This window comes from Eschrichtius robustus, chromosome 13 (genome assembly GCF_028021215.1).
Source record: "Eschrichtius robustus isolate mEscRob2 chromosome 13, mEscRob2.pri, whole genome shotgun sequence".
Taxonomy (NCBI): domain Eukaryota; kingdom Metazoa; phylum Chordata; class Mammalia; order Artiodactyla; family Eschrichtiidae; genus Eschrichtius; species Eschrichtius robustus.
The window spans coordinates 25,466,107-25,482,166 of NC_090836.1; the positions used below are offsets into that span (position 1 = coordinate 25,466,107).

A 16,060-nucleotide genomic window follows, 5' to 3' on the forward strand; every position below is an offset into this window, starting at 1 on the left:
TTCTTGTATCTATTTTTGTACTAATCTGTTTCTATATGTTTTTTAGTTGAAGTATGTGAAGAAACCTGGTCTCACACAGACATTTAGTTGGAAAGGGGAGAATATTTTCATACTCTTTTCATGACTGTGAATATATCATGTAGCCTCTAAAGAACTACTGTACACTGGGAAGAGAATGAGAGTAAAAAAAGGCAAATTACTTGTTAGTATTATAAAAACTGCACAGGCCTTCTTGGACCTCAGGCGTCCCCAGTCAACCATTTGTGAACCACTGGCGTAATGAATGGCCTGTAACGTATGTTCTTACTGTATGGCAGATATAGGGTGTGATGTTCCAAAGTGGTGAAAGACCTACAGAGATGGGGCTGGAAGGTTATGCTCTGACATCATGGCCATGCGTCTGAGCTGCTTTCCAGAAGTACTTTCACTCTGGCCAATGATACGATCACGCAGAGCTATCGTGTATCTCCCCATTAGCCAAATGACTATTACAAACCTGGGAAGTGTAGGGCCACTGGATGTTTAAACTCATGTCAATGACTTCGCCAAGCAACTCTTTAAGACACAGCGGCTCAAAACATAAAGCAAAGATGCCTTTCTCACCCTTTCCTTTGCTTTTACTTTCCTTACAAAACAGTTCTTCCCCCATCAGTCATTGACATGGATGTTTACAAGAAACATGCGGCCAACATTTGATGTCTAATTCTCTTTCTCATTCAACTGAAATGAATCAATTAACTTGGCATTCCTCCTCACCAAGGACATGTCAGGTATTTCTAATCCTGAATTTTCTCATCGCCCAGCAGACTGTGATCAATATCACCCTGTGACAATTTAAGAAAGAAAGAAATGATCACTTTAAAGAGGAAATGCCAAGAATCATAAAATAAAAGCTAAAGAGAAAACACTATGACAAGTGTAAGCGACCACAGCTGTGTCATATTGTCAAGAGACCAGGAAGAGTGAGGGGAAGCTAAATTTACATAGAATTGCAGCTTTCTCTATCTCCAAACTCTTCTCATGCCCTTTTGTCCTCATTCTCTGCACTTTCAGGCACATGACTTTCCTCCCATAAGAAGAAGGGATCGTACTGCTCCCCACCCCACAGCCATCAGGTGGTCTAATTCCTGTAGCCAGAAAGCTTTACCTAATAATTTTAATCTTGTTGATATCTATAAGTTCTTAAGGTATCAGACTAAATATCACTCTTCGGCCAGCACTCACTGCTCCCTATATTAGGTTAGGTCTCTATAACATTCTCACTGGTACTCTATTCTCTCTTTGCCCATTTGTCACAACTGGGTTAGACATTGGGGAAAGGGTGGTAATTCTTCGCTTAAGAGTATCCTTACCTTTTAGACTCTAAGTTCCATGAGTTGAGGCCCATACCTTGCTACTTCAGCAATTTCTAATACTTGGTGATACCTAAATGTTCAATAAATATGTGCTGAATAATTAAATCAATAAATTATTAAGGTAGGGTTCAGCTCAAGGTGACCTGACCACACATGCAATGGTATATGTGCCTGAATCTACCCAAAAGATGGCACTTGTCAAAGAAGAGAAACTGACCCTGGACCGCTCTTATTTTTGATCTATACTTCTAACTTATATTTTACTGTTCCAATTTTCTTTTCATTCTTGTGTCAGGTGAAGTCATATCCCAAAATATATAAAAGAAAAATATTTTAAGTGTTATTAAATTAATTGAGTTTTTCAATAGGCTATAAACCTGGGGCTAGCAATAATTTACAATGGATCAAGTCATTATGTTAACTTCATTTCTTTTACTGCTAGTGTAATGCAAGCTATATAATCTATGGCAAGAGTAGGCTGGTTAAAAATGATGGTGGGCTTGTAAATGTTTACAATCCTATCTGTGAAGCTGGAGTACAGCCAGCTGTGAATGCTAATAGAAAACCAAAAAAGGCTAGTAAGCCGGAGACCATCCAGACTTCAAATCTAAGAGCTTATTTTCTGTCCTGTTTTCTTGACTTCTATGCTGCAGTAGACACAGAGGGGCAAATTTATTCTGGATCCTTTTAAGTATCTAACATCTATGGCAACTCATGCTGCTAGGTTTCCTCTATCATTTTTCTTTCCCCCTCCCACCTGGCCCCTTGTATACCTAACCTCATTAACTACAGCCCATTACCACAGTCCAATCATGGGACCCCAGCATCATACAGTGAAAGAGCAGTGGGGAAGGAATCGAGTTACCAGGCTCCAGTCTTGGTCCTGACACTAGTTATTTGTATGACCTTGAGCAGCACTTAATTCTGTGCACCTCATATTTTTATCTACAAAATGAGAAGGTTAAAAATTCTTTAAGGTTTCCCCCCCACACACTACTCTTCATATTCCCCTCGGAGGAATTACCTACTCATAATATGGACTCATTTATTTGAAGTCCTAAATCTATCTTTAGCCCTGATCTCTCCCACTGCCATGTGTCCACATGCTATTTCCATTTAAATGTTCCACTAACATTCAAGACTTAGAGGCTGCACACTGCTGGTGGCACAGCATATTGGTACCACTCTTTTAGAAAGCAGTTTAGTAATACATCTCAAAAGTCATGAAATGCTGATACTCTTTGATATGGGAATTCAACTTCTAGGAATCTATCATTAGGAAACGATTCAAAGTATTGTTTTAGGGCTTCCCTGGTGGCGCAGTGGTTAAGAATCCATCTGCCAATGCACGGGACACGGGTTCGAGCCCTGGTCCGGGAAGATCCCACATGCCACGGAGCAGCTAAGCCCGTGCACCACAACTACTGAGCCTGCACTCTAGAGCCCGCGAGCCACAACTACTGAGCCTGTGTGCCATAACTACTGAAGCCTGCACGCCTAGAGCCCGTGCTCCTCAACAAAAGAAGCCACCGCAATCAGAAGCCTGGGCGTTGCAACTAGAGAAAAGCCCGCGCTCAGCAATGAAGACCCAAAGCAGCCAAAAATAAATAAATAAATAAATAAAACAAAAAAAGGTAACTTTTCATGAACTTGGAGTTCATCAATTTAGAAAAGGGATACAACTTAAAACTTTTCGATACAGTATTTACTAAAACAAATTGCTTTTCACAATATTAACATGTTAATGCTTTATTTGTATAGAAACAATAGCACTAATTAAAGTGGAGCCTTAAGTTATTCATGAAAATATTCATTAGCACTTGGTGTTACAGGGGTAGTTTTAGACACTTAAAATGTTAGATCCATGAGCTAGTAAAGATAATTTAGAATAGTTATCAATTTTCAGATTTGGAAACTGAGGCTCAGAGAGGTAAAGCTCTCCTCATCAGAGTCTGTACAGGCGAGGAAGTGGGGTCTGTACTATGAAGTGGGGTCTACAACCAGGCTGCCGCCCTGTTCACTGTCAAACGCTCATAATACCACAGCACAGGGGAACTGACCTCCAGAGTGCATTAAGTCCTGAGATGCTGTATGAATGCCCGCCTGCTATATACAGTGAAGCACCCAGAGCCCTAGAGAAGGAACAGGCATACAAGGAAAACAAGGCTTTTCTTAATGAAACTTGCAGTCTTGTGAGGAAAAATAAACCTGACAAACTGTTTAAACTATAGTTCAGATGTTAATTCAAGAAATAAAAATATATGATTGGTTTGTGAGTTGATGCATGTTCCCAAAGATGTCATAGGAGCTCCGAGGAAAATCTAACAACTCCCATGCGATGGGGAGGTGGATGAGTGCTGGGGGAGGACGTGAAAGTTGAACTGAATCTTGAAATATGAGGATGATTTAGAAGGAGAGAAAGAAAAGACGGCACTATAGGAAGATGGAACTGTGTGAATGTCTGCAAAGAGCTCCCCCAAAACAACACACCGTGTCATCACTGGTATTAGGTGAGTGACTCTGTCATTTACCTTCAGGGTAATGTGCATCAAGAAGAGCGCTTCAATGTTTACTATCTGTCCTGCCAAGTTGTGAAAAAAGATATGACTGGGAAATCAATGCAATGCTTTATGTATTCACTTACAGAGAAATTGAGGCAGCTTTCAAAAATATAGAACACAAACTGAATAAAATAAATTATTAAGAAAAATGATAAACCGAGTACAAGCAGCGCACACAGAAAAGCAGCCTATCCCGTCCAGATGGCGGTTAGTCGGAGGTGGGCCCAAGGGGGGCGAAAGTAGAACTGATTTTCTTAGCATTTGGAAGATCCTTCACGCATTAGATTAAAAATAAAGCCAAAAACGTGTAATTCAGGAGAAGGCTGGCCGTTCCTAATACTGAGACATGAGAGAAATTTCTCCCTCGAGTCCTCCTTCAGAAGCCAGTGAACCATCTAACAGGTGTTGGCCTCAACCCCGCCCAACCCTGCAGTTAGAAGGAGTAGTTTCACCTAGCTGTCTTCACACTGTCTCTCAGTGAAGGACAAGGGCATGACGTGCGGCACAGTTCCGTTATGAAACAGCATGGTGGCCCACATGCCCAGCCCTGCTTCAAATATGAGTAAAATCTAGATCATGTACTGGATTGGAGGAGCTACATGGTCTTCAGTTCATATCCATTCATTTATTCACTCAGTATTTACTGCTTGCATACAACGTGACAGACATAGGGGAAAAGCCTTGAGTAAAAGAGACAGCCATTCTCATGGAGATTGGCTCACGGAAATATTCTAGTGGTGGGAGAAAGATCACAGACAAATAGATGTATGTTAGACGGTGATAAATGCTCTGGGGAGAAATCAGCCAGGGCCAGGTGACAGAGAAACATGTGGGGCAGTGAGGGAGTTATTTTGAAAGGGTAATCACAGACAGCCCCCTGATACGGAACGATGTGGGCAGAAACCAGCATGAGATGAGGAAGGAACTCTAAGATGTCTGGCAGAACAGTGTTGTAGGCAAAAGGCACAGTGAGTGCAAAGGCCCTAACTTTCTGTGTGGCTTGTCTGAGTAGCTGCAAGACACTCAACCAGGCAGAGGCAGGGAGGGTCTTCCTATGAAAATGAAGGAGCCAGGATGAGGTGAGAAAAGGGAATAATGATGGAATCAATCTTTTCTTCAGGAAACTCCCACTGTGTCTGCTTCAACACAAGCCAAAGGCAGCTGAGGACTGCCGTGTATACCATAGAACACGACGACCATCATTTCAGCTTAAACACTGTGCTAAAACATGTATTAAAATCATCCACTACAGACACAGGCTTTTGTCTAAAGCCCACCTATACTATATGGAGAATATTAGAGCAAGACAACTAGGCTTATCATTTCTGACACTTAAATATTCATTGAGTGTCCTAATTTTGCTTCTGGGTGAAACCTCCAAAGTTTTTGAAACGCAAATTGCGCCCCTCTGTACCTGACATGCAGCATCAAATCATTCATTATATTTAAGCCAATGCAGCAGGGCATCTTTTAAAGGTGCTAAGTTTAATTTTAAAGACAATCTGGCAATTGTGTGATAGCAGAATCTACCTTCTATTGAGGGCACTTATGTGTGTCAACAAAACTATATCATCAATTTAGAGAAGACAACTTATATTTGTTTTCCCCACAGCAGGGGGCATGCATCCAGGACACCAAAAATGGGATCAAATGGTTTAGATACAGTGAGAAGAAGGAGGGGGAATCAAAATACCCCTCTGCTTTACCCCATGAGAAATGTTCTCTCTTAGGAGCCTGTCCTACAAGACTCTGTGATCTTCTAACAGTTATAAGACATAGGATCTATAAGACTATTGGTAATTGGTTCCATATTGAGTTCAGAGATCTTAGTCCATTAGCAATTCCCCAGAAAAATATAAGTGAGTAGTAATAAAACCAGCAAATACCATGTATTGTTCTTGAGAGATTTTGTCCCAAAGTGATGGAGAATATAGCAATGGCCTATATAATGGACCATCTTTGTCTAGAGGTCACCTACATACACAAAGAATATTGGAGTGAGAAAACTAGGTTTGTAATTTCTATCAAGAGGAAAACTGACATAGAGATCAGTTGTCTAATATGAGCTTACAAGTTAAATGATATATATAAAAATCTGTGTAATATTAATTTATACATTCAACAGAAACATTTAAAAATATTACGTGAAACTAAATGGGAACAATTACCTGCTCAGCCAGTAATGAAGCTAAGCTTGAATATGCATCTGCAAACTCGGGACCATATTTAATGGAATCTTTCAGTAAGGTGATAGCCTCTTCCTTTTTCTCCTGAGACCTATAGGTTATAAGAGGGTAAAAAAGAATACCTTTTAATAAAACTTTAATCCTCTGATTAGACTTGAAAATCTCATTTCTTTTAGCAAAGATTAACGGATTCACTCTGATTTTACTGCAAATGAATTACATTAGACTTCCTCCAGGTGCTAATAAGTTTCTGTCTCTGAATTCTCAATGGAAAGAGATGTTAAGAGTCTCGTTCTGACTTACTTCACTCTGTATGACAGACTCTAGGTCCATCCACTTCACTACAAATAACTCAATTTCCTTTCTTTTTATGGCTGAGAAATATTCCATTGTATATATGTGCCACATCTTCTTTATCCATTCATCTTTCGATGGACACTTAGGTTGCCTCCATGTGCTGGCTATTGTAAATAGTGCTGCAATGTACATTGTGGTACATGTCTCTTTTTGAATTATGGTTTTCTCATGGTATATGCCCAGTAGTGAGATTGCTGGGTCATATGGTAGTTCTATTTTTATGAAAACTTACTTTTAATCCTGGTAATTTAACTATTGGTTTCATGGTTAGAAGAAGTCTTCCTCCAAGGATTTTGTAAATCTTTATTAACATTAATTTGGAAATTTTCCCAAAATCCAAAGGAAGATATAGACTTAGGAAACTGAGTCTGAAAATTAAGCCCCTCAGGACATAATTCAGCTTGGATATTCTTCAAAATCAGCAGAGAAAAAGCCACAACAATTTGATAGCAAAGAGTTAATGATTTTCATTTGTTATGACTCACATCAGTTAGAATGACAGCTTAATCTTTCATATATAAACTCAGTGAGGTTAATTACCACTTACTACAGTGAGTGAATCTAAATAGTTGAGGTTGTCCATTCAATTCATGTGACATATTGGAAAAGTTAGCATCAAAGTTATATACAGGGAACTCGAATTCTTTATGAAAAACTGTACCTCTATTAATCTCTTGAGGGACTGATTGACTGATATACTTTTTTTAAAAAATAAATTTATTTATTTTTGGCTGCATTGGGTCTTCGTTGCTGTGCGCAGGCTTTCTCTAGTTGCGGCGAGAGGGGGCTACTCTTTGGTGCGGTGCATGGGCTCTAGGCGCGCGGGCTTCAGTAGTTGTGGCTCAGGGGCTCTAGAGCACAGGCTCAGTAGTTGTGGCGCACGGGCTTAGTTGCTCCACGGCATGTGGGATCTTCCCGGACCAGGGCTCGAACCCGTGTCCCCTGCATTGGCAGGCAGATTCTTAACCACTGAGCCACCAGGGAAGTCACCTCCCCCTCACACACACACTTTTAAAAATGTGGTGTTTTTGAAATTCCTTCTAAAGTAATATATCAATACTTTCACATTTCAAACTATTCATGAGAAATTTAAGTTAGATGTTAGAGTGATTTTTCCTGTGTCTGGTCTTATACCATAATGGATTTTGGGTGTAAAAATCATCATTAAATACACAACTGAATAGCACTCCACTAAATGTAAAATAACCCAGTAATAAGCAGAGTCAAAACCTCTAAAAACCTCATTCTAAGGCAAATGTCAAGCTGAGGAGGCCTAAATGGCAGACTGATAGTTCAGAATCCACTCAGCTGCTATTAGAGCCACACAAAGGAGTAGGTCTTCATTTTGCAGGGGTGACGGCTAAAGGTGAATATTTAAGCAAGAAAGAATTAGGGGTAATTTTGAACCTCTTTTTCAGCCACGCCAGGAAAGCGTCTTAGAAAAGAAAGTTTTGAGCAGTTATTTCCATGTAAAAAGGAATAACAAGAGAGGCAGAAAATTTCAAATAGACTTTACAAAATTCTTAATAATGGGAATTACCTATGTATTCTGACAGTACAGATCACCCCTGGGCCAGCATTAAACAGTATTAAAACTCCCTAATGCATTCTTTTTGGCTCTATAACAGGCAATTTAGAGAAATCCAAAGCTCATTATCAATGTAAGCCCCCTCTAATATAGGAATACTCTGTTAGCCATTTAGACTGAATTGACAAGTCAATTCAAAAGGGGGAAAATATGAAAATAACATCTTCCTCTGAATTCACCAAGCATGTGATACAGGTAACCAAGTCCACAGGTTGTTTTTCTGAATTCCAGAGAAAAAGCTTGAAGTATGTAGCTCATAACAAGTGAATAAATTGACAAAATGATGCCTCAGTACATCCCCCGTCCAATTAGGCACGGGCACACCTTTTGTCTGGAGTCACAGAAAGGAACACTCTGAGATCCTCTGGAAACTCATGTCACACTCAGGACACTGAGGCCTGTCCGAGCTTCTGTGAAGGGTTCAGCAGGCACTGATGGAACTACTAGAGATCCCTGGGTAGGTGGGAGAAGCAGGGAGGAGTGAAGCGCTCCTGGGTTAGGAAATAGTTATTGCCTGTCTGCATCCTGAATGTCTTCATCTGCCAAAGAAAGTCACCAGCTGATGATCGACAATCCTCCATGACCTAAAATATTCTATCTTCACTTTTTCCTTAGATCAACTGTTCTCAAATTTTAGTGCTTAAGAATCATTCAGTGTTTGATAAAATGTAGGATCCCAGGCCTCATAAGATTCAGTAGGTCTGAGGTAGGGCCAAGGAATCATTATTCTTAAAAAGCGCCTCAGGTGATTCTGGTGAGGGTGGTCTTCAGCCTATGATTTAGAAACTCTGCCCTGGTTACTATGTGGGGTCTGCCTGATCAGTTGATCCTTGATATAAGGCTAAAATGTAACAGGATCAGAAAAGGTAAAAGAAGGAGAAAGAAGACTTTCTGGAACAATCGGAGCCAAAGAGAAGGGTCACAGTGGCTGGTTGATTTGCCCGGATGGGTGATACTTCTGGACGCCAGGTGATGTGGGGAGGCTGCAGTGGAGGTGCCTGGAGGGTGACGCTGGATTTGGAAGAGGCAGTTTTCTCTCTCGTAGAAGCTCTGTGGTGAATGTCCGCTTTTGTGCATCCGAGTCTCAGTGCCGGTGTTTTAGCCATATGGGCATCAACAGAAGTAAAAATCTCCTAATATTCTGCAAGCAAAACTCCGCTCCCTTAAGTCTCCCCCAGGAATTTCCAAAAGGCTAAATTTCCTGAGAAGGGGTCCCTGGGACCAATAACATCTTCCTCATTGAGTTCATAAGAGAAGCATTAAGTAGAAATTAGATCTTGTTCATAATATGCAAATTTCGCCATTCAACATTTGTAGTTTCCCAGGGAATTTTCCCTTTGGTTATACAGCAGTGGGTCTGTTTTTCTCATGTGTTAAGTAACAACATTTGCCTCATCTCACTTTCCTGGCTCGGTCTCAGTGACAGATAGTTAGAAAAAGCAAATTTTCTAAAAGCAATTTTTAGAAAATTCAGCACATTTTCTTTTAGTAATTAAGGACCTGTTAAGTTTGTCAGTTTAGAAAACTTTTTGGATTCCTATGTAGAATCTCATGACACATTCATTTAAACTGAAAGCAGATGCTTGCTTTGAAAGAGTATTGACATTTTGGGAGAATCTGGGAAATGCAATAACAGAAATAAATGGATTTGGCAATCCCCTTGGCAGCAGTAAAATTTCCTATTAACCACAGTGTGAACTTGGAATGTCAGGCAGTCTCTTAACTACCATTCCTTTGTTGGGGTGTTTTGTTGTTGTTGGATCCAGAAATGACGTCTCTCACAAAGGGAAAAGACTGTGATTTGGGGGGAGGGGGGAAGGGGGTGCTGGTAGACTTTACCAGCTCCTCTGAAAAAACTGAATTGTGAAAGTTAAATTATGAATGTCTGACTAAGGCTATCTTTTCAGAGTGCATGTTTTTCTGTGGCTCTGCTGTCTTTCCTAGTAGAAGGAAAAGAAGAAAATTGGATCCTACCCTGAGTAGCCTCTTTTATGTTCTAGTTTACTGGGCGATGCAATGGAAATCTAGTTTACAGGCCCTTGCCCTAGTGTTTCTGCTTGATTCTTTATGGAAGCCACATAGGAGAACTGTCTGCAGGACAGGTTCATGTTAAGTGGTGGTGAAGACCACAAAGCCACACTCACTATAGTTAGAATTATGAGTAGATCCCCTGCAATCCCCCCTCCCCTTCGCAGTGGGTTTGCAGGACGAGTCAGGTCACTCACCATAGCCACAATGGGAGGCAGTCGGGTGCCCGCCCCGCCCTGTGTGGTGTGCGTGGCCTTTAACACCTCTCTCCCCAGCTGAAAGCTGAGGAAGGGAACGATGGACAGTTCTGACGCTGTCTCGTCGCACAGCTGCAGGCACGGAGACAGAGCTCACACAAAGACCTCACACAGGGGCTGGCACGGAGTAGGTCCTGAGGAAAGGTTCTGCCTGAGTCCCCTCCTGCCTTGCTCCTTTGGCTCTTGAGGTCTTCATCTGCTCGGTGAGGTCCCTGCCCTGGACCCCGGCAGCAGAACGCCTGCCCCCTGATGGCCTTGCTCCTGCACCACGTGCACATGGAGGTGGGCTGGGAGGGGTGGGGGGACGAGTCCCAAGCCAGCATCTCTTCAAAGCACACAAAATATTTATGCCAAGCTCTTCCGTGATTTGAAGGAAAGCGTAGAAACAACGTCCCCAGGTTGGGACCTGGAAGAGAAGGCAGCTGCGACTAGCCTGGCTTAGCCAGGATTCACCTACCCCACAGATAAAGAGTCATTTTGATGATGCAGTGGAATGCACGTCCCTGGTTTTGGCTCAGGTGGGTTGCTGTCTGAATCCCAGCTCGGCCCTCACCAGCTGTATGACTTGGGTTAGATGTCCCACCTCCATGAGCCTCAGTGGCCGAATCTGTGAAAGGTGCACATTAATCTCTCCAGGCTCCTGTAATTGTGCGATAAACGCGCAAGGGCATTGTGCTTAGCAGAGCATCGTGCGCGTGGGACGATGCAGTCCCTGGTAGCTCCCTGGGCTCCTCTCCCTCTCCAGCTGGATCCTCATCTGGATTTTCTACCTGAAGCCTCACTGATTTCTCAGCAAAGGCAGGATGCTGCTCTAAGGTAGTATTGCTTCTGAAAAGAAAAGGGACTCTTCCAAATTCCTTTCTGATCTTCCAGGTACATTTCAGTAAAGAGATTAGAAACTTGGAGTCATGGTTAAAACCATAGACTCCTGCAGCTAGACAGCTTTACAGAATCACCTGGTCCCATCTCTTATTCTGAAGAGAAGGAAACTGAGTCTCAAGGAGGTTGAATATTGCCTGAAGCTGTTCAATAGCAGGAATAGAAAATGTGTTACCTCCTTCTGATGTATTATTAATTTTATACTAAGAAGATGAGCTTCGGGGCTTCCCTGGTGGCGCAGTGGTTAGGAATCTGCCTGCCGATGCAGGGGGACATGGGTTCCAGCCCTGGTCTGGGAAGATCCCACATGCCACGGAGCAGCTGGGCCCGTGAGCCACAATTACTGAGCCTGCGCGTCTGGAGCCTGTGCTCCGCAACAAGAGAGGCCGCGATAGTGAGAGGCCCGCGCACTGTGATGAAGAGTGGCCCCCACTTGCCACAACTAGAGAAAGCCCTCACACAGAAATGAAGACCCAACACAGCCATAAATAAATAAATAAATAAAATTAAAAAGAAAAAAAAAAAAAAACCCAAAAGGTTGCCAGTAATCTTTTAAAAAAAAGAAAAAAGAAAAAAAAGATGAGCTTCAAATTGAAGTGAAGAATTATATCCCTGGGCTAGTAATAATTAATAATAACTAAGGCTTATTTCATCTTTATTGGGGGCTAGGTCCTGCGTTAAGTACTTACACGCATTCTCCTGTTTAGGATTCATGAAGGACCTGGTTCCTAGTATTATTTTTACTTTATAAGTGAGTGATTGGAGCCATTGCAAGATCAAATTGTTTTCCCAAGGTCACACACTGCTATGTGGTAGAGCTGAGATCCAAACTCACTGAGCTCCACAACTCCTAGTCCTGAGGGCAGCATGGGGAGACGGTCAGCGCCGCCGGGTGATGTAACCGAATGGCTGGCTCTGGAGGTCCCACTTCACAGCTCGTGTCACATGACCTCCCTCACCGTCCCCAGATCTGTAACAGGGGAGTGAAGGTGCCTGCCCTCCACAAACCCTCAGTGGGAAGGTTCATGAGATGTGAGGAGGTGCTTTGTAATTTGTCATTCAAGTGTTACTGTCCTTTTCACTTGGAGGAGGAGAGGTGGCAGAAAGGTTGAGGGCAGACAGCCCTGTGGTGGTGGCACCACAGGAAAGCACCAGGGTGGGCCCTGTACGACGGAGGGAGGTTGGCAGAATTAGTAAGGAGTCAGCAAGAAGGGAGGGAGCCTTAAAGCCTCCTTCACCTCCCCAAGGTGCTTTCTGGGACAGACCCCCGCAGGCCACAGGCAAGCGTGAGCCAGAGGGGACACAGACAACGTGCATATTTCTCTTTCTGCCCTTGGTATTTCTCCTCCTGGTCTACACAGAGCATTTTTAGATTTGAAAGTTTTCTGAGGCTCTCTAACAACTTATATTCTGAATTTAGCCTCTGTGTCAGGGCAAAGTTGATCTCCTACTGGGTTTGTGATAATAAGTTGATGTGCTTGGTTCTCTAAAGTAAGACAATGTACGCAAGAAGAAATTTCCAGTGAATACATGCATTTCTAGTATTCTTTTAATTGATTTGTACCTTCTTTAAGCTATGAGTCAAGAGTTGTTCCAAGTCATTCCTCAGCACAGGAGCTTAAGGGCACTAGGTTGCAAATGAGGCCAGGAAAGATTATGAGAGTTAAAGAGGTGGGAAAATGATTTTCGGGACAGGAAAGACCACTGAAAACTCCTATACGTGACAAAGCAGTCTGGTCTGTTTAATTATCCTCTGTCAGAAATATTTATGCAAGGAAAGAAAATGATGACCTTCCAATGCCTTCAAGAGAGTATAAACAAAACAGGGGTCCTTTAAAGCTTGCTCTCCCTGACAGTACTTCCTGTGCAGAACTGTCTTCTGGCCTCAGGAGTGTTTATTGCAGCCATCACAGCAAAAGCAAGGATTGAGAAAAGGGACCCTGCCTTCTTCCTTGCAAACCACACTATGGATTTAAAACAACTCACTCATGCTCAAATCATTGGTAAACACAGCATGACTGAGAAGAGTTTTGGTGGGGGAGAGTTACTTACAAAAATATTTTAATAATTCGTAACCTGTTAATCTGTTTAGATACAAATAACTCCCAAATCTTGAGGAAGTAGGTAAACATTGTCATCATTCCCTAGATAATTCAGTTTTATACAGACATGGAATATAAGATGATGAAATGCAAATGAAACAATATTTTGGGTGAACTAGAAGAGCTGTTACTTTAAAACCTCTGTAATATTCTCTCAAGTGTAGTTTGCATGTTTCTATTTCTCAAACAGTGACCAGGGGTCAGTTTGGCTGGGTGTCTGGGTTTATACAGTGTGGGGAGCCGCAGAAAATAAGGAAGAAAGTGGCAGAATTATGGGAAGTCCTGAATGTTCATACGTTTGGACTGTATGTGTGCATGTGATGGAGAATCAATGACATTCAGAGGGAGGGTGGAAGAAGAGTAGATGTTGGAAATGGAAAAGAAATATAATGTGTTATAATACAAAAATGAAATAAAGAGCTTCAAAAACAGTGGGAGGTCAACAGGATCATATTCTTCACTTCAGAGAAATCATGGGGAGTGAGAGCCCAGAGAACCTTTGGAATTCACAGCTGATGTTTAGAGAGCAGCTCCACCGGAGGCTGAATGAACAGGTGGGGGGAAGGAGAAGCACCAAGTGCTAACCGTTCTTCTCACCAATTTGATCAGAGAAAGGAAGGAGTGAGGGGAACCACTTGAGGGAGTAGCTGAACAGAGAGACGTTCCCCAGGGGAATGTGGGGCATGTGGAAGTCTGTGGAATGGGAAGAATCTGAAGACCTAAGAGAATGCCCATGATAATGGACAGGGAAAGGAAGAGAAAGAGAATCAAGAACACATGTGGATTTTACACTAATGACTAATGGCTAAAATAAAAGAGACTGACGACACCAGATGTTAGTGAGGATGCTAAGCAAGTAGATCTCTCGCCAGTGTTGATGGAGTGAAAAGCGGTACAATTACTTTGGAGAACTGTTTGTTTGGCAGGTTCTTAAAACATTAAAGATACATCTACCCACGATTCTATTCCTAGGTATTTATCCCAGAATACTAAACATACAAACCTATAAACAAACCAAGTATCCACCCACAGGAAAATGGATAAACAAATTACAGCATATTCATACAATGAAATACTACTCGTCATTTAAAAAAAAAACATGTAACATGCAACAACGTGGATAAGACTTAAAAAAATCATGCTGCATGAAAATATCCAGATGCCAAAAAAGTATATATGAAATGTTCACCTTTAAATGAAGTTCTATGACAAGCTAAAGCTAGTTTGTGGTGAAAAAATTTGAACAATGATTGCCTCAGGGGAGGGAGAAATTTACTGGGAAGAGGCATGAGGGGTCTTTCTGGGGTGAAATGTTCTATATGTTATTTTGGGGGTAATTACAACAGTATATAAAATTGCCAAAACTCATTGTACCAAACACTAAAGATTGTGCACTTTTGCGTTGAATCATGCCTCAGTTTTAAAAAACCACATAACCACAGGTGTGAGCACCAGGCTTATTAGGGAAGCAAGACAACCCTTCCTCCCTTGGAAGAACAAAAGAAGAGGGCATCTGTGAATATGTAAGAAATGAGGTAGGAAGAAGGGAAGCTGCAAAAATTAACCTTAAATGACTTGAATATTCTTAGTAAAAGTAAAGGATTATGTCCTCTTCTGGGTGTGTGCATAGGCACTGAGGAGGGGAACAAAGGATACTTATATTAGGAAAACAGAAAATATTTGGGAGCTATTATAAGACCATAAGGGATGAATTTCTAACAGCTCTAACTCCTGATCCTGCTTTTCCCCCGCAATGCTGTCTTCAGAGTTTTTGTAAGGGTCGCATCGAACTCAGATGTATGTTTTTACCTCCAACACTTGAGAGACTGGATGAGGGTCTAGGACACACATACAGAGACACTGCATCTTGGAGCGGGGGTGGTGCAGTGAAAGATAATGTTAGATTACATATAAAAATAAAATTAGTTATTACAGTGGTCTTCAGTCTCTCAAAGCTTGACAGTACCTAACTAATCTCGTCCTTGAGTATTTATTTAATTGGGGGAGGGAGTGATTAGGGAAAAAGGCTTAAAATGGTTCCTGGGGTGGGGAGAGGAGTGATAATGAGAAAAAGTTGAGAACTATTGGTCTGCCTACAAAATGCAGGCAATGGGGGGGGCGGGTACCTTGAGTTGGAGGCACAGTTGAGCAAGTAAATGATGGTCAAGGTGTGAGTCTAAGCTGATGTCACATACATTAATGAAATAGATCAGAGAAATGAGAGATGGGATTACACATTATAAACATAAAAATCAGAACAGAGGTTCTAACAATGGTAAAGAGCGGGGCCACTAGGAATGAGGGAGTAAGAGGGAAATAACATTTGTCCCGGAAGGGAGGCATGTTAACATCAAGGTCTTAAAGGGAGAGACAATGTGAGCACAGAGAGAGCTTGGAGGTGGCAGGTTGTTATCCCACAACCCCTTCCAAGGGTCAGAAGGAGTGACAGAGAGGGGAAAAGAAGGGTGGGAAGAGGTTAATAAGTGAAGGGCAAAGAGGAACATTTCAGAATTCAGGCACTAGAGAATGAAAAGGTGTGCGTAATTAAAAAGCCCATGGCATGGCCATGTCGGTGAATGGTCAAGGTAGAGCAGAAGTGGCAGGCCCTGGAGGGAAGGCAGCAGAGGAACTGGGTGACGGATGCAACCGAATCCACTAAAGGTTGCAGAGTCCCTGAGGACGACAGGAGAATGTACAAGGCTGTGACACGGCCCTGATGAGGATGGAGATGGTGGCAATGAGCTGCT

At 42.1% G+C, this 16,060-nt stretch overlaps 1 protein-coding gene across 3 annotated transcripts in view; it reads right to left on the minus strand.

Moving 5' to 3' along the window:
* The window catches only part of TMTC1 (transmembrane O-mannosyltransferase targeting cadherins 1), a 254,750-nt gene that overhangs the window by 22,927 nt on the left and 215,763 nt on the right, over window positions 1-16,060 (minus strand). For all 3 annotated transcript variants that reach the window (XM_068560185.1, XM_068560184.1, XM_068560186.1), the window contains one exon: window positions 6,085-6,193. In XM_068560185.1, coding sequence (XP_068416286.1) covers window positions 6,085-6,193 — 109 coding nt within the window. The remainder of the gene's footprint in view (window positions 1-6,084; window positions 6,194-16,060) is intronic.